General features: G+C 36.4%; 8 protein-coding genes across 8 annotated transcripts; 3 read left to right on the top strand and 5 right to left on the bottom strand. All coding sequences in view use genetic code 12, as the record gives it.

Annotated features, from left to right (window-relative positions):
* Window positions 1-412: 412 nt before the first annotated feature.
* On the bottom strand, window positions 413-2,128 carry CCA1 (tRNA adenylyltransferase; the record flags this gene model as incomplete). Its single annotated transcript, XM_064993933.1, has 1 exon — window positions 413-2,128. The coding sequence occupies one exon, from the start codon at window positions 2,126-2,128 to the stop codon at window positions 413-415; it is 1,716 nt and encodes a 571-aa protein (XP_064850005.1).
* A 425-nt stretch (window positions 2,129-2,553) lies between these two features.
* MIM2 (Mim2p) lies at window positions 2,554-3,108 on the top strand (the record flags this gene model as incomplete). Its single annotated transcript, XM_064993932.1, has 2 exons — window positions 2,554-2,998; window positions 3,074-3,108. 2 exons carry the CDS (start codon window positions 2,554-2,556, stop codon window positions 3,106-3,108), a joined length of 480 nt encoding a protein of 159 aa, XP_064850004.1.
* An 815-nt stretch (window positions 3,109-3,923) lies between these two features.
* Window positions 3,924-5,669, bottom strand: DASC09_003280 (uncharacterized protein; the record flags this gene model as incomplete). The annotated part of the gene is made up of 1 exon (XM_064993931.1): window positions 3,924-5,669. One exon carries the CDS (start codon window positions 5,667-5,669, stop codon window positions 3,924-3,926), a length of 1,746 nt encoding a protein of 581 aa, XP_064850003.1.
* A 613-nt stretch (window positions 5,670-6,282) lies between these two features.
* Window positions 6,283-10,002, bottom strand: SPF1 (ion-transporting P-type ATPase SPF1; the record flags this gene model as incomplete). Its single annotated transcript, XM_064993930.1, has 1 exon — window positions 6,283-10,002. One exon carries the CDS (start codon window positions 10,000-10,002, stop codon window positions 6,283-6,285), a length of 3,720 nt encoding a protein of 1,239 aa, XP_064850002.1.
* A 227-nt stretch (window positions 10,003-10,229) lies between these two features.
* On the top strand, window positions 10,230-11,993 carry DASC09_003260 (uncharacterized protein; the record flags this gene model as incomplete). Its single annotated transcript, XM_064993929.1, has 1 exon — window positions 10,230-11,993. One exon carries the CDS (start codon window positions 10,230-10,232, stop codon window positions 11,991-11,993), a length of 1,764 nt encoding a protein of 587 aa, XP_064850001.1.
* Window positions 11,994-12,278: 285 nt separating this feature from the next.
* XPT1 (xanthine phosphoribosyltransferase) lies at window positions 12,279-12,923 on the top strand (the record flags this gene model as incomplete). Its single annotated transcript, XM_064993928.1, has 1 exon — window positions 12,279-12,923. One exon carries the CDS (start codon window positions 12,279-12,281, stop codon window positions 12,921-12,923), a length of 645 nt encoding a protein of 214 aa, XP_064850000.1.
* Window positions 12,924-13,198: 275 nt separating this feature from the next.
* On the bottom strand, window positions 13,199-15,202 carry UTP9 (Utp9p; the record flags this gene model as incomplete). Its single annotated transcript, XM_064993927.1, has 1 exon — window positions 13,199-15,202. One exon carries the CDS (start codon window positions 15,200-15,202, stop codon window positions 13,199-13,201), a length of 2,004 nt encoding a protein of 667 aa, XP_064849999.1.
* Window positions 15,203-15,755: 553 nt separating this feature from the next.
* Window positions 15,756-16,652, bottom strand: DASC09_003230 (uncharacterized protein; the record flags this gene model as incomplete). Its single annotated transcript, XM_064993926.1, has 1 exon — window positions 15,756-16,652. One exon carries the CDS (start codon window positions 16,650-16,652, stop codon window positions 15,756-15,758), a length of 897 nt encoding a protein of 298 aa, XP_064849998.1.
* Between the last annotated feature and the right edge of the window lie 795 nt (window positions 16,653-17,447).

Here is a 17,447-nt window from a genome sequence, read left to right as displayed (position 1 = left end):
TGTTGTCTTTTTTCTTTTTTCCTTCCTGTTACTGTGATTTTCATTTAATAGGAAAATAGGATGCTGGAGCCAAATCTTTTTGTATTATTTTCTATGTTTCATTCTTGGTATCTTTCAATGCTTGTTTCTTCCTTTATTTTGTTCGTTAACGATATTGCTTTTGAATTTTGTCAGTATGTGTGTTGTATGTAGACTGAATGACGATAAGAAATTGAAGATTCCAATTGGGAATTGATTGAACAATACGGCTCGGCTAAAGATCTTTTATTTACAAAGACATACATGCTCAAAATAAACTGCCATTATTAAAGCATAAAGAATAAAAATTGGGAAAATTGAATTATATATCACAAGCGAATAAAGAATAAATATTTGGAAAGAAAAACTCAAGAAAATATGCCCGCATCACTTATCAATTGATCAAGTTTTGAATCTTCTCATCCTCTTTAATATACTTAATACAACCTTCCTTTAATTCTTCAGGGTTCATTCCATGATGGTCCAATTGCCATTGAAAAATCAAATCATTGACTTCTCTTAACCACTTGCCTGGTTTTTTATTCAAGATTTGCCCCAATTGTTTACCGTCAATCACTGCCTTGTCCTCGTATACTTTTCCTAATCCAGAAGCACTAATGTAACTAAAGATTTTGCAGAAATGCTCACGTTTGGCATGATCACCGTAAGTTTCAAGATAGTTCATAATTAATGAAAGTTTCCAATAATCATCGGTTCTCATTGTTCTAATCAAGTTGAACCCCAATAGAGATTTTTTGACAAATACTGATTCATCAAAATATAATTTGAGATTTTCCTGGTTAGTAACAATGACTTTATCCACTAACTCGGCATCATGCTTGTGGAAATGGAAACATTCTTTGATCATGTACTCTATTGGATGGAACCCCTTTGGCTTCTTTCCGGCCTTGGCGTTACCTGGTGGCACCATTTTGATCTCATAGGTTGGGGTTGGGAAAATCGATTTGGTAACTAAGTTCTTGAATATAAAAATCATGTAGAAATTACGTTGGAAATTTTTCTCCTCATCTGATTTAGCATCGTGTTGTTCTGGGTCAAGGATGGCCAACAATTCTTGTTCCAATGGCGACAATTCGGAAGATGCTTTCAAGTCGTTGTAGATTCCATTCAACAATTCAATATCGTTGTTGAATACGGTAGGGAAGTTTTCGTAATAGAATTTATCCAAATGTGGATCGGTGAAGTCCGGATCAATGTTCAAGATGATACTGTATAAATCGGCCTTGTTCAATAATTTCAACCCGACCACAGGGTATTTCGCACTCAATAGTTTCCCAAATTCAATACCGATTCTTTCTTTAGAAACCTTGCGAAGCAAGTTGATCTTAATGTTTTGTTCGTCATGAATTAACACATCCATGGCATTATCGTCGATTTTGAATCCAAATTGACCAGCAAATCTCACCAAACGGAGAATTCTCAACGGATCATCGAGAAATGTCTGCAATGGTTCCAATGGGGTCCGCAACACCCCAAGTTCTAAATCCTTTTCCCCTTGGCCAGTATAATCTTCGATTTGTTCGGTGGTCAAGTTATAGAAAAGGGCATTTAATGTGGCATCTCTTCTTAACGCATCTTGTTTCGCAGTACCAAATTGTACGGTGGTAGGCACACGACTATTACTATCTGCGTACTCTTCGTCTCGCAAGTTTACAAAATCAATGCTTTGATCGAAAAGTTTGGTAGTCACCGTTTCCAAATGCTTAGATTTTTCAGGGTTCTTGTCGATTTTGTGGATCTTACTACTGCCATTACCGGGATCATCTACCATCGCCGAATATTGGGGGTTTTCTGACATGAAATGTTGCAATTGAGTGGCAAATGATTCTCCAGAAAGTTTGTTGATGGCAATATCGACATCATGACTTTCTTTTCCTAACAACTTATCACGAACCCACCCACCAGTGATTCTTAACATAAGAGGCTCATGAGAATTGTTCAACTCTCCATCTACCGGAGGATGCAAATCATTGTAATATTGACAGAAATCTTCAAGCAAGTTCTTGATTTTCAACTCATTCTCATTAAGCTGAATCTTAGGATGGATCTGGAACCCCACCTGTGGCTTGTATAATGATGGAGTAGCCATTTGTGTATAATGATGGTGATGTTGATGGATTGATCTGATTTGGTTGAATAAATAAGAAGGTTTGATAATTTTTCTTAGGGTACACATCAACAGATATCGATATAGAGTTCGAAACTGTGAATCAAGAAAAACAAGTAAAAAACAATGATCCCCTGGATTTCCAAGAGTAGATATTTCCAATGGGCATAACTTGTAGTACTAATGGAGCTTATATTGGAAAAAAAAAAAAAAATTAATGCCTGCGGGGGCTTCTATGCGGATTATTGAGAATCTTCAAAAACAATCTTTGGACCGCCAGTGATGATCAATCAGCACAAACACCTCATCATCCAGGCCAGAAGCATCTACTCTGCTGTCGAATATACTCTTTATGCTGGTTATATATTACCAATAGAAAAAACACAACCACCAAACCAACAAAATCAATGTCGAGCACCGTGCCAGAAATACCCATTGAGGAAACCAAATCCTTGGGAGATCAGATAACCAATACTGAGCAACCTCCTGCTGCTACTCAAGACAGTGCCAACTCCAATACTTTACTGGGTCAAGAAGAAGTGGTTATACCATCTCCGGAATCAGTATCCTCAACCGAACCAGCACAGGAGGAGGAGGATTCAGAGAAACAGAATCGCCTTAGTCCACAGGAAATACTAGCGCATCGTTTGGGTAATAAAGCTGAATACTTTTCGAGGAACGAGGAATACAGTGAAGGCGAAGAAGAAGAAGAAGAGGAGGAAGAAGAAGAAGATGATGATGATGATAGTCAGTTGCAATGGGAGGAGAGTATGAATCAACTCGTGGGGTTGTTGAATTTTGTTGTTTTACCATTAGTGGGAAGAATTTTGGGGAGAAGGGTTGCAAATATAAGTAAGTTAGGATCATTATCATTGTTTTTTTTTTGCATTTTGTGTCATTTGTCTGTTTTACTAACCGATCATTTAGTCTGGAGAAATATAGCAAAAAGAATTTGGAATTAAAGTTTTAAAAGAAGACTCTTTGAAAGAGTTCAGATAAAGTTGAAGAAGATCAATGCTAATATTTGTACAAACTATTTTTATTCCTTGCAAATAGATAATATTTTAACGTATTTATTATTCCAAGCTCATTGCCGAAAAAAAAATGGAGAAAAGGTTGTTACAACAGCGTAGTAAACAGAACTATTGATTAGAATATCAATAATAATGTATTAGATGAAGACTAACGATATATTTGTAACAAAAAAACAACAGATCTAGATTGAATAATACATAGAGAACTGAAGAAAAATAAGGGGAAAAAAAATTAAATAATTAATGATTTGCCTTGAATAAGGGGACTTTAAATTGAAGAAATGAAATTAGTGTACTAACAAAAAGGACAATAAGAATAATACAAATAATAATAATAGTAATTAGCAGAGGGTGACGAGCTATAGACAGAGTCTTTTTGTCTAATAATGAATTAAAGCGACAGTCCAAAGATATAAAGAAGGTTATTAGGTTATTGGTAACAGTAAAAGAAAAAACAAAATTCAAGAGTAATATATAGTAACCCAAAACACAGAGTGTAGCGAAAAATACCAAAACAAAAAAACAATTAAGGGAAAGATCAGCAAAACTAAAATTCAAAAAAATGAGATAAAAAAAAAAAATAAAGCACATTTAAAATCTGAAGTGAATAAAAATTTAGAAAAGAAAATAGAAATAACAATAATAACAAACAAATTAAAATTGAAAATTGAGAAAATAAAAGGCGAAAGAATCACCAACACTCACCAATCAGAAATGAAATTTTCGGAGATATTTTAGATGAATTAGAAAAAGTCATCATCGTTTCCATTTCCCCTACCCAATATTTCAATCAAGTTATCTAATTCATGATGCATCACACTTTCTCCAATCGTGTCAAATACTTCAAAGATTGGTTCAAATACATCCTTTTGAATCTTCACATCTAACAGTTTGAGTAAATCAACGGTGGCAGTGTTAATCCCTTCAATTTGCGGAGTTTGAAAGACTGGAGGTGGAGGAATCAGAATTTGGGCAGGTGAGCTTGGGAATGAAAGCTTGTGATATCCACCACTCATTTGGTGCGAATGGCCACTTGGGGTCCGGAAAGGCTGTGAACACTCAGAAATGTTATCTGGAGTCACCCCATTATTGGTATATAGTTGCTTTTTGGAAATAGCTCCTGGAGTAGAAAAGACTCCATTGGAGTTAATGTTGGTACTATGGTTAGATACCGAACTTTTAGTAGTAGTTGGAGACCCAATGGTTCCGTTATACGGCAAGCTACTATCTCTATCATTAACATTAAGATAATTCATTGAAGACGATGACTTGGAGGTAGTCAATGAAGTGAAGGAGTTATTCGAATGTGGAGGTGGGAAAAATAACGGTCTTGTGGCGGGAGGTTGAGAAAAGTCGAATGGTGCATCATCCGTAGCGATGGTATTACTGGAGTTAGATGCCACAATATTTAAAGTCGAAAGATTTGATGGTGATGGAGCAAGGAGGCTGTCAGCATGTTGTTTTTGCATCGCCTTTATCTTCATAATATTTGGATTGTTTTCATTGATATAAGCCAAAAGCTTTTCAAAGAATTTGAGTAAAAGTGTGAGGAAATTGTTCAAAGAATACATTGCATCCATTGGGAAATTGATCGGGAAATTCTTTTCGGAAAAGTGTTTTGTAAAGCTTCCTGTGTTCTTGTTATTCGAAGCTGACAATTCCAATTTAGAATTTTTGATCTCCAACTGTGGTAACGGTTCATGTTTGGTATTATGTCCATGTAGCTGGTCATTAGAGGTACTTTTCAAAAGCAAAGTATTTGAAGATTTCATTTTTCTTAAAGTTGAAGTGAGTCTATTTGGGGTCACTTTTTGCTTCGTTGGCGTGGTATTCATCTTTCTCTGATCATGTTGCCTTGCTGGCGATCCCGTAGGTGAAGGAGAGGCAGGATTTTGGAATTTCCCAAATGAAGGACTACCAAAATTTCGGGCTCCAGCACCAATACCAGGAGTGCGATTACTTTCACTTTTTGGGGATAGGGTGTCATTATTAAGATTGAGTAATTTATTCAAATCCCCAATCGACCTAGAACTTTTCAACCGTCTGGATGATGATTGAGAAGGCTGGTGCCTGGAATTCGTGTTATTGCCACGAGTATGCTGGTGGCTTCCAAAACTATGTTGTCTACCACTATTTTGTTCTCTCTGAATATCCATGGCAAACTCTTCTTCTAAATTATTCAACGCGGTATCTAAATATACCTCATCGGTCAACGCAATCTCACTAAACACATTGACGATATGTTGAAGGACCTTGTTTACTTTGGCAGCCGATGTTATTGGAAGATTCAATAATGACCCGATACTCAACCCCATTCGTACAACACTGTTCACCTTCAAGGGGAAATGGTGGACCAAATATTGGATGTGTGACGGTGTCAACTTCACACTGTTCATATAGTAGAAATCACCATTCTGGAGGCATAAGAGATAGTTGATATGGTTTATCCTACTCTGGATAAGGGTGATAATATCTGGACTATTGTTCATGATATGTTAAATTTTGCGTGTGATATAAAGTTGGTATTAAATATGATCAAGTTGTCCTTTCAACCTAACATAATCAAAAAAGAAAGAAAAAAATAATCACGCGTTCAACACCTTTGCAAATGAAGAAAATAGGAAACGATTGGACAGAATGACTGCACTAGAGATGATCGAAGGTGATTGATACCGTCTATTGAGTCAGATGTAGAATGTCAAGATTTTCAGTTTCTGGCGGTTATTCTTTTTTAAGTGAATCCAGGAAATTAATTCCCTTTTTTGACGTTGTTGATTTGGCTTTTTTTTTTTCTTTATCGTTTTTTTTCTCTCTGCGCACATCGTATAGATTCTTACCAACAACATTAAAAAATCAAATTGGACATTTATTTATTGTCTTTTTGTATAGAACAAATTTAAAAACAGGTATAATAAGTATAGTCAAATTAAGGGTTATAAAAAAAGATAAAAAAAAAAAAAAATCAAGAGTTTTTTTCGTTTATCACAATTGCTCAGATTTTAAATGAGCTTCATCATAAGGGGAGGTCAAGAAACTTGACATACTTTTCTATTCTCCCATTTTTATTTTTTTATTCCTTCTTCTTTTTTTTTTTCTTACCAATTAGTCACGTAAAGCAATGTCTGCTGCCTTAGAGTCCATGAAATAATACTTCAAAACGGCTTCCACAACCCAGGCCAAACTATAATCCAAGATCATTGAACCAGTCAACTTGAACTTAAATTCATCACTCATTTTAACAAACTGAATACCTTCATTCAATTCAGGAATGAATTCAGTGGATCCAGCAAAGGCCAAGCACGCAACACCCAAAATACCATAATACATCCCTTTATTGTCACGAATGTTTTCCTTGAATGGGTTACCAATGTAGTTGACAGCAAAAGTAGAAACTTGTTGGATCAATTGAATCAAGAAAATACCAGTGTTTAATAACGATGGAACAAACTCTTTTTCCAAGTCAGGCTTTGGCTCTCTTGGTTCTAATTTGTAAATTTCTCTAGTAATATAAATCAAGAAAAAGATGTGAACGGCAAACTGGCCAAGAATAGAACCCATGATGTAAATGTTGAAAATACCCGGTTGTGGTCTTTCCTTGGACAATGTTTGCAATGGCTTCCCTTTAGAGATACTCAAGAAACAGACAGAAAGCAAAATACCAGAAGCAGTTGCTTGACCATCACCAAACTTAACACCGGCTAAGTAAATGACAGACAAAGAGTAAGCAGAAATCAAACAGTTCAAGGCCAAAATCTTGTACATTTGAATAGTAGACACTAAAGCACAACGCCCTTGACGAATAACATTGGTAACGGTAGCAACACTTGATAACTTAGAGGTAAATGGAGCGGCAACTGACGCATCACCCAATTTCAAAGTTGGAGCCTCTTCTTCTTCTTCCATCTCTCTCAAGCTACCCATCAATTGATCAGCAATGCCACCAGTTGGAGCAGAGTTAGCATTTGGAACAACAGGAGCGGCGGCCATAGTGACAGCAATTTCGGCTTTTTGTTCATCAGAAATTTCCACACCACGTTTTTCCATGGCCTTGATATAATGTGGGTTCTTTGGACCAGGAGGATATAAGAACGCAATAGCTTCAGGAACCGGTGGAGGAGGTTGGTTCCATCTCATCATCATTGATTTCTGACTTTCGTAGACCTTTTGCATTGCTTGGATTTTACGATTTTCTTGAAGTTTCTTCATACCTTCTTCAGTACCATTAAGCAAAGCAATACCAACGTGGGCCTGTTTCAAAGCACCGACATCATTAGTACCATCACCACACATCAAAGTGTTGTAACCCATGTTTTTATAAGAGTTAATAAGGAATTCTTTTTGAACAGGGGAAGTTCTAGCATAAACCCAAGTATGTCTAAGCAATGATTTCAACTGCTTGTGTTCTAACAATTTACTCAAAGCGTAACCAGTGATACAAATATCGTTTTCCTTGAAGAGGGCTTCATCAATCTCACTATCAGCATTCATTGGAATGATCTTGGTTTCATTAACATCTCTCCACACTAAGCTTTCATTGATATGGTCATAATCTTCAGAAGAGTCCAAAATAAAGACTTCTCTTTCAACAATCTTAACTTCCTTGGCAACATGGACGGCGGTCAATGGATTGTCACCAGTAATCATGATACAACGGTGGGAAGAATTATTCAACATTTCAATAGTTTCAATAGCATCAGGTTTCATAGGACAATGGAAAACGATAAAACCAGCAAAATGCAATTTAGTTTCGACATCATCTCTATTAAGACTATTGACTGGGATTCTGTCATCAAGGTACTTGTAAGCCAATGCTAAAACTCTGGAACCGGATCTAGTATAAGACTTATAAACATCTTCATAATTGCTTGGAACTTCAATCAATCTGCCTCTAATGGTTTCTGGAGCACCTTTAACAGAAACTAAAGTCTTTCCGGTGTTAGAAATCAGGGAAATGGTAGAGGATCTTTTCAATGCAGAACTAAATTGAAATCTTCTCAAAATCTTGATCTTATCATTAGAGAACTTCTCGGTATCCTTCTTGTCAACAACATTATTCTTAGTCAAAAATCTAATATCTCTCTCAACAATGTTCTTCTTAGAATCGGATAATTTCCAACCACTTGCCTTCAAAGTAGCTTGTTCCATTGGATCACCGACTAATTCACCATCATCTAATCTAACCAAAGCATGAGCTGAACCCAAGACGTAGTTGGTAACAGCAGGGACTTTTTCATCAAAGCATTTATACAAATGTCTGATGTTATCGGAACTGAAACCAGCCAAACCTTCAAAGACTAAGTCTTCACCAGTCAAGGTACCAGTCTTGTCAAAACAACAAACATCAATTCTACCAGCTAAAGGAATTCTAAATGGTTCAGTACAGTAAATGTAGAACTTACCCAAAGCACTCAAAGAGTTGTTAACAGCCATAGTCAATTCCATTGGCAATTCTGGAGGAACAACAGAGGTAACGATCAAAATACAATCTAAAATCAATTTTGATTGTTTTCTTCCCATCCTAGTACCCTCATCCCAAACGTATTTGGAAGCAGCAATAGCGAAAACCAACAAGAATAAGATGAAGTACAAAGATTCCTTGTTACCAACGGAAATTCTTTCAGAGCTGAAAATCATGACTCTTACCAAAGAACCTTGAGAAGTTTCGAAACCAGTCTTACTAACAATGGCCAACGCACCATCATCTGGAGGTCTTGAGACAATAGCTTTTTCAGCTGGTGGAGTGATTTGTAAAACCTTGGTACCACCGTGCAAAATAGCGTTCTTGTCAATACCATCGGCATCAAATACTTCATGATCAGGTCTCAACTTGATGGATTCCTTCAACAATGGGGTACTCTCACCACTTAACATAGCTTCATTAACAATAGCAGTCCCATCGATTAAGACCAAATCACAAGGAACAGCATTTTCATCAGTGTTTCTAATGATGGAAACCAAATCTCCTGGTAACAATTCGTTAGTCTTCATTTTGACCCACTTGTTCACACGGTGAACATAAATGTCGAAAGGCTTGATCCCCATAGATCTGAATTCATTCATAGTGCCTCTTCTTTGGAACACGGTAGTAAATTCAAATGAAACAAGCATGAAAAGAGAAAACAAGGAGTAGTACCACGAGTCATCCATAACCCACAATGCAACACAAAACACTTGGAATACAAAGAATGGAGCAACTGCGTGTTCTTTGAACAATTCAAGGAAAGATGGGATAGGAATGTCAAACTTGTTTTCGCCATAAAGCTTCAAATCGTTTTCGATTTTTTCAGCATTATTCAAACCCTTGGAATGCTTGAACTGCTTGATGGTTGGGTTGCAATCAATCAAAAATTCAGGAGGGGCAAAACGATTGGCAGTAATATCATACAAAAATCTTCTTTGCTGGAAAACAAAAGTAGTTTGCACTTCTTTTTCACTGTGGACTACTCTGTTAATCTTAGTAATTGCCCCAACACCGCGATTTGGCAATGGGTGGATCAAAATGTGGGAGGCTTCATCAATGGACTTCACGGCTTGGTAATTGAACTTGGAATTGATGTTAATATTCCAATGAGGCACAAGAAAAAGCAAGGCATGGAGCGAAAAAAGAGCAATCAAGTAGACAAACGTCCATTCCGAACCAACAATATATTCATCGTAATGGTTGTAGTAGATATTGGCAAACACTGGGTAAAGAGTGAAGAAAGGAATAGTTGATGGTTTCGTAAGTAAGGGGGCTGGTCTCAATAGTTGGGTGGACTGGATACCAAACTTGGTGTCCACCAACGATGACGCATGGCTGACGCTTGTCTTTTCACTGGACATTCTCTAGCAATATCCAGCAATGTTTCCAGGCGTTTATCGGTTTGGTTTTCCAATGAACAAATAATTCCAGCGATTTTTCCAACTCATCGAAATCAAACGGCCGCTCTTTTTTTGTGTTTGGTTTGGAGCGCGCGTGCAGCGATGCTTCCTTAGTGGAAATTTCTTCACTGCAAAACCTTCATTGTAGTGAAGATGATGGTATGTACCACAATCAAGCTGCCTGGAAGATGATACTAAGACAAATAAGACGCTTTCATAATAAGAACTTCAAACTTTCTGTTGACCCAAGTGTCAATTCCCTGTTTTCGGAGCTCAAGATGGTTCCCAGGGTTACAGATGTGCTTCCAAATATCAAAATCAATCCCAATTACCCCACGACCACTCAAAGGAAGATTCTTTCGGTATTATCTGCAAAGTATTCCTTGTTGTCACGTCACCATCCTGGGACAGGCAAATCTATGTCATTCTTACTTCATTCACTAAATTTGCGTGTGAACAAGGTTCTGAACAATGCCACTTTGAAGAACAAAAACGATATTCTTCCTTCAGGATTACTACTAATGAACTCCGCTAATTGTGTTTTGCAATGTCGTGATTTGTTCAGGAAAATGTACCCTACCCCTAATGATTTGCCATTTTCTGTTGAGTTCTTGTATAGAAGTTCTGAATCGGAAGTGGAAGAAAGACAAGTCGAGTCGCTATTATCCAATTCTACAAAATGTCATTTAATCGTCAGTACCCCCTCAAGGTTGTTAGATATTATTTCTCAGTCCTCCCCTTCTTCTTTGCCTGATTTGCAGAATCTAAGATTTATTGGTGTCGATGATGCTGATTCCCAGCTATTGGATGCTAATAATGAAGAAATCATTGATTATAATCAACCTCATAAAGCTCAGCCTGCGGAATTACTTATTGATTATTTAGTGAAGAACAATAGAAAATCAGAATTTCTTCAGCTAGGTTTCCTAAACTCTACTAGCATTAACGCAAATCTACGATCTTTTCTTGAACATAAAACTGATGCTTGGTTTTCGGGCAAAGATACTAAGAGTAACAACTGTGTTACTATTGGAGCACCAGAAATTGATATATACAAAACAATCTCAGGAAGACGCATCCTGAAAGATATTGAAGTTATCGGAATTGCTACCAGTAAATCTGAAGAGAACCAAGTCATATTGAAGAATATCAAAATTCCTGATATCCCTGAAGCAGGATCACAATTATTGAAAGAAATATCATCACCGGAAACACAAAAATTTGATAAAGAATTCAAAAAATACAGACTTTCTGCAGATGTGAAGTCAAAAATCAACAATGAGCAATTCTTGAATGAAAGTTTTGAATCCTTAAGATTTTTTCTCAAGGATATATTGGGAAAAAAAGAGTCGCCTCTTTTAGTGATCCCCGACACAATTTCCATTTTAAAAGTACAAGAATTGTTGGTGAACAATAACATTGATAGTAAAATATGGAAGATAAATGGTCCTAGCGATAAATTGTATTCAACATTCGAAGATTTCATGAAACATAAAGCAGGTGAGAATCCAAAAATATTGATTAGCTCCATGCATGGCATTGGTGGTATCACCTTCCCACAGTTGAAGACTATCATTGGATTTGGCATCGATACATTCAAGGATTCAAATGCCTTCGTGAAATTGGCCTCAAGATTACGTTATTGGCGTAAAGGATTGGTGGATCCTGTCAAAGAATTCACTTATGTTTTAGATCAAATGGATAAACCATCCGAATCAACAGGCAACGCTGTCGAATCAGAGGAAACAATACATGAGACTGGCAAAAATGAGGTCAAAAATACGAGCAAAATTATCCTATTTACTAGCAAAAAGGACTTCTGTGCAAGAGAAGCGTTGGCATTATACAGAACCATTCTTAAGAGTGGACTAAAGCGGTTGAATCCCATTAACCGGTGCCCCGTTGAAACGCTCTCCGACTACAATTTCGATTCGAAGCAAGACCAGGCGTAATATCTCGGTCGACAACTATTTTAAATTGAAGTTCTGACTTTAAATCTTCATTATCATTTGTACTATACTGTGCCAATTGTCCTTTGCTCATCTATAGATTCTTCTTTATCTGTTATGTGCCGTAGCAGTGGTTTTTCATTTTATTTTTTTTTTTCCTTTTTTTTTTTTTTTTTCTGCAAAAATTTTTTACTCCTCTTCACTATTGTACATTATATATTCTCTTGTATATTCTTGCGGGTTGTTTGTTTCTTTATTTTAATTTTTCTGTCCATAATAAATATTGCCATGTCGTCACTCGATAATATCACCGAAGTCCCTGATCATAAACTCTACATTTCTTACAATAACATCCACAAACTCTGTCAACAGGCCGCGCAGAAGTTAAAAGATGATGATAACATTCCGGATATCATCATTGCTATTGGTGGTGGCGGTTTTATTCCTGCCAGAATCCTCAGATCTTTCTTGAAGAAACCAAAGGGCAAGAACATTCCTATCCAAGCTATTGGTCTATCGTTGTATGAAGCTATGGGTGATGATGAAGATGACACCAAGATTGGTAAAGAGGTTATCAGAACTCAATGGTTAGATTTCAGCACTTTGGACAAGAAAATGTTTGTTGGCAAGAAGTTGTTGATCGTTGATGAAGTGGATGATACCAGAACCACTCTACACTACGCTTACAATGAATTGCTTAAGGATATTGAACTTCAACAAGAAGAATTGAAGAGCACTGATCCAACCAATCTCGGGATTTTTGTTCTCCATAATAAGAATAAGGAAAAGAAGGCTCAGCTACCAGAGGAATTGATGAACAGTGGCAATTATCTTGCTGCTGTCACTGTTGACGATGCATGGATTGCCTACCCATGGGATGCTGCTGATATCGATTTGCACACCAGATATGCCACCTTGCAGGGAAACATTTGACTCACTCTAATGATTACATATTCAATGCTGCTCCATATTATCACGATTATTTCTTTTTTTTTTCTCTCTTTTTTTTGACTCATAGACCTTTCATTCTATGGTTATAGAATTTAACAATTTTTCTTCTCGCTGTTTTCGTTTTTTCTTTTACAATTAGTGAAATCACATCAGAATAATAATAAATTTTATTATAAATTTTACAGTTTTTTATTGCTTAAAGCTATGCATATAGGGGTGAACAAAAAAAAAGAATAAAAATATACTTTTAAATGCCATCACTCATCGTCCTCTTCATCGCTCAACTCTTCCATATTATTTTCCTCGTCTTGTTCAACATCGTCATCATCAACTTTTTCATCGACTTCACCATTTTCGTAAATGATGGCATCATCTTCTATAAGTTGGACCCCTTCATTGCTATCAACAGCCTGTCCTTCTTTGATAACATTATTTAAGAGTTGATTATGGGTTTTGGTAGCATTACCATTCACAAGAACAGCATCATCATCATCGAAGTCGTCGGAATATCTGTTATTCTCTTTGGTACTACTTGAGTATATTTGGTTTCTGAGTTCATATTGTGATTTTAATAATGACAATTTCCCTTGCAAATTCAAGAAATCATTCAAGTGGTTGTTGTTTTCTCTGACAACGGTTTGAAATTTCTTCAACATTTGAATCTTTTTCTTTTGTTCAGCGGCATTCTTGATTATATATCCACCATTGTAGATCAAAATCATTCTAAACCAATTATAGAGTTTTAAATAGGTCATATCTGCTTCTGGGTTCTTGAAGAAGTGCTTCATATAGCAGTTTAAAATGTTATCAACATCTTCATTTCCAGAGTTTTTCAAAATCGTCTTAATTAAAGGCACGTTGTAGTTGTTTTTAATAGAGAAATCCACAAGCTTTTCCACGTCATTCTGGATACTCTTAAACTCTCTAAATAACTCATCAATTGTTTCGTTACCAGTGATAACCACTCTCTTCTTTCTCTTTGGTTTCAGCTTCTTCTTCTTGGCTGGAGTAGTTATGTCCAAAGTATTTATGCTTTTCACAATGTCAGTTTCATCATATTTCACATTGATGTCAAGATTGACAATCTTTTCTTTTGATGCCAAAATTTCCTCTACATTGAAGCTGGTAGCCTTGGTGTTCTTTTCAATCACGCTGATGACCTCTGAATTAGTAAAAGCTTCTAATGAACTGATTTCTAAATTCTTTGGAACCCCTCGATAGTTGATTTGAACTGTGGTGTTGATATTGGTGGCATTTCTTCTGAAGACACACTTAAACAATGCAAAAGAGTTGGCAGCTGCCTCATCATCTGGGTTGAAGTTGCTGGAAATCACATACTCCATGTTCTTGATTCTGAAAACTTTGAAATCAACAATAGGTTCCACGCTGTTCAATCTATGTGTAATCTTGTTTGTTGAAATGGAGTATATGTAAATATGACCATCATCTTTGCTAAACTTCAAATATACCAAATCATCATGAATTTTGGAGACTTGGATTGCGCTAATGACATTACCTTCTGACTCATCTTCTTCAACATCACTGTCTTCATCTGCATCCTCAAGATTGATTTCGATGGAAATTTTATTGCTTTTTTCAACCTTTCCGGTAGATGAGTTGAAGGTATCCACTGATATTTCCGAGCTGGTACTATCATAAGATATTATTAACATCCCATCATCGGTGGTAGATACTAAATGGGAGTCAGCATGTTTCTTGGTACTAACCTTATACTTTTGTAACGATTTTTTAATGGCGCCTAATACTGAGTAACATTCAATATTGTTTTGAGAATCGAGAATCCAAAACCTATCACCCGACAGTGTTGCTGATTTAATGTCATTCTTCATCTTAATTTCCACTGGTTCCAATTCATCTTTGGAGTCGCCACTGACATCATATACTAATATACTTTTATTTGACAAAATGACCACCAAAAAAGTCTGAGTTCTCACTGTTTCTGAATCGTCATCTAATTTTCTCTTGTTATTGCTCTGCTTCTCACTTTCTTGCTGGCAGTTAAGAAAACCCAAAAAGGTAATGTTTTCATTCTTTCCATATTGAATCTTATTATGGATTTTCAACGATGGTACCGTTTCATCAGAGTCATTTGTGATCAATGATTTATTGATGGAATATATATTTATTTCAGATCTTATTTCTTTATTAAAGCCGTATGCATAATACACGGTTTGCTGGTTACTGGAAAGAGTATCATTTAAAATACAAAATTCCCTGTTGCGGACTTTAGCTAACAGCATTCTTATATATATAAATATATCTCCACGGGCCACTTGGTAGTTTCTGATAAATGAAGTTTTCAGAGAAGATAATAACAGAATATAACAAAAAAAAAAAAAAAAAAAAATTTTTTTGGCTCATCAAAAATTTTCAGGTACGGAAATATGCATTGCGGCCGTACCGGAAGTGTTGACATGAAAACTTGGATATGCCAGTAACTTCTTAGTTTAATTACCATGTCTTGTTATTATTGTGAGTATGTATGCTGAATAGTAGAAACAAAATCAGTTTCAATTCATGTCTTTATTATACTAAGTTTTTGGAGTTTGCCATTTAGACTGTGGCTGTATTTTACGTAGAATTCGATGTTTTCCTCAATAATAACATCAATCACTTCCGGACTAATCGACAAGGACACCTCAATTCGGTAAAAAAAAAAATCTTAAAGACGACAAGAAATTTAACAACATAATATATTAAAGGGCTGTGAATCTTACACCTTAGCATTAATAATGAGTATTTGTCAAGTCTCCTGTTATTTTAAAACATGAATATATATATCGGCATATCTGCTCATTTATAATTAGCGATAATATCTTCAATTAATCCAATTTGAACAGGATCCCAACCCAAAATTTCTCTGGTCTTCTTACTAGACACTGGATTGTTAATGGAGAACACCATTCCAAAGAATCCCAATTTCTCAGCACCTTCTTCATTTGAAATTGATTTAGTTTCACAACTGAGCACTTTACTGATTGCTTGGGCAATATCTCTAGTTCTAACTCCTTCCTCAGCAACCCCATGGAAGGCTGATCCCGCCGGAGCCTTTTCAAGAGCCAATGTAAATAATTTGGCAGCATCCAAAACATGGACTGCAGGCCAGACATTTTGACCATCACCAATGTAGAAAGAATCCCCATATTTCTTATCTTGTGAAATGATCTGTGGAATAAAACCATGATCTCCTTTTCCGTGAACGGTTGGCGCAAGTCTTACGCAACTGACTCTCACCCCTTTGTTAGCAAACTTCATACCACACATCTCATTATGCGCTCTTGCTGAAAGAGGGCCCGAGACCTGTGAAATATCCAAGAGCTCATCAGCCACACCTTCTGACATTTGAGAAAGAAGAAGGGTCCCTGAGGTGAGAACAAGAGCTTTATTAGTTCCTTCAAGAGCTTCGCAAATGGTCTTGATCGCTTGGGCATCGACCTTAATGGAGTGCTCGAAGTTGGCGAAATCATGGATGAATCCAAGGTGAATCACCCCATCCGACTCAGCAGCACCTTTCTTGAGCACATTAATATCTTCTAATCCTCCTCTGAGCGCTGTTGCCCCCATAGCTTTAAGCTTTTGAGCAGATTCATCTGATCTAGCAAGACCGACCACATGGTGACCCTGTTTAATAAGCTCTTGAACTGTAGGGGTTCCAACCCATCCAGTAGCACCAGTAACGAACACCTTCATTGTAATTTATTAATTTTTGATTTTAATTTTGATTTTTTTATGTATAATAGAATGTATTAATGGTATATTATTCTTTCATGGTGGAATTTTCTTGTGTTATTTATACACGGTGGTTGCAGGTGTAGGGCGGAGTTACAAGCGGGGGTTCGCAAATAACGGTTTCGGGAATAAGGAATGCATATCCGCAGGATTCGGGCGAATACTTTGAAAACATGGAAATACTGAACAATTTATCTCCATTTTCTTGATTAAATAGTAATCTCTGTAATTACACTTATTGGTCGCAGTAGTGTGCAACATATTCCAATAATATCGAGAGATGAAAGGTGATTACATAGAGAGCGGGCCGCATTTCCTACAGTTTTCTTTGATCGGATATTTCATAGGATGCGAAAAGTTAAAACATAAAGGCATAATTATAACTCATGTTCTATATGTAAGCAAGAAATTCTCATGTAACAATATATAGACGTGAGTGCGAGATTTTGAACACATCCGGGAGAAGTACAATGAACGACAGGTGGTGATGTGAGTTGTTCAATTCATTAATAATCTGAATAATCAGGTTTCACACATTCCAAATAATTGAAAATCTATAATAATCATGCATGGTTGCCCTAGCCAGCCCGAGGATCTCACTGATTCAGTATATAAAAACTATGTTATGTATCTTTCTTTTGTAGTCGAGAACCTCATCTCCTCATACCTAGTGAGCACAATCTTACTCATTGATAATAGAACAGACATTGATTTCTATTCAAGCTGTGAACCATTCTACTTAATTAAGATATAAAT

This window comes from Saccharomycopsis crataegensis, assembly GCF_037102585.1.
Source record: "Saccharomycopsis crataegensis DNA, jcf7180000000072, whole genome shotgun sequence".
Taxonomy (NCBI): Eukaryota; Fungi; Ascomycota; class Saccharomycetes; order Ascoideales; family Saccharomycopsidaceae; genus Saccharomycopsis; species Saccharomycopsis crataegensis.
Note: the sequence above shows the minus strand (reverse complement) of the source record. Positions and strands in the feature narration are given on the sequence as shown.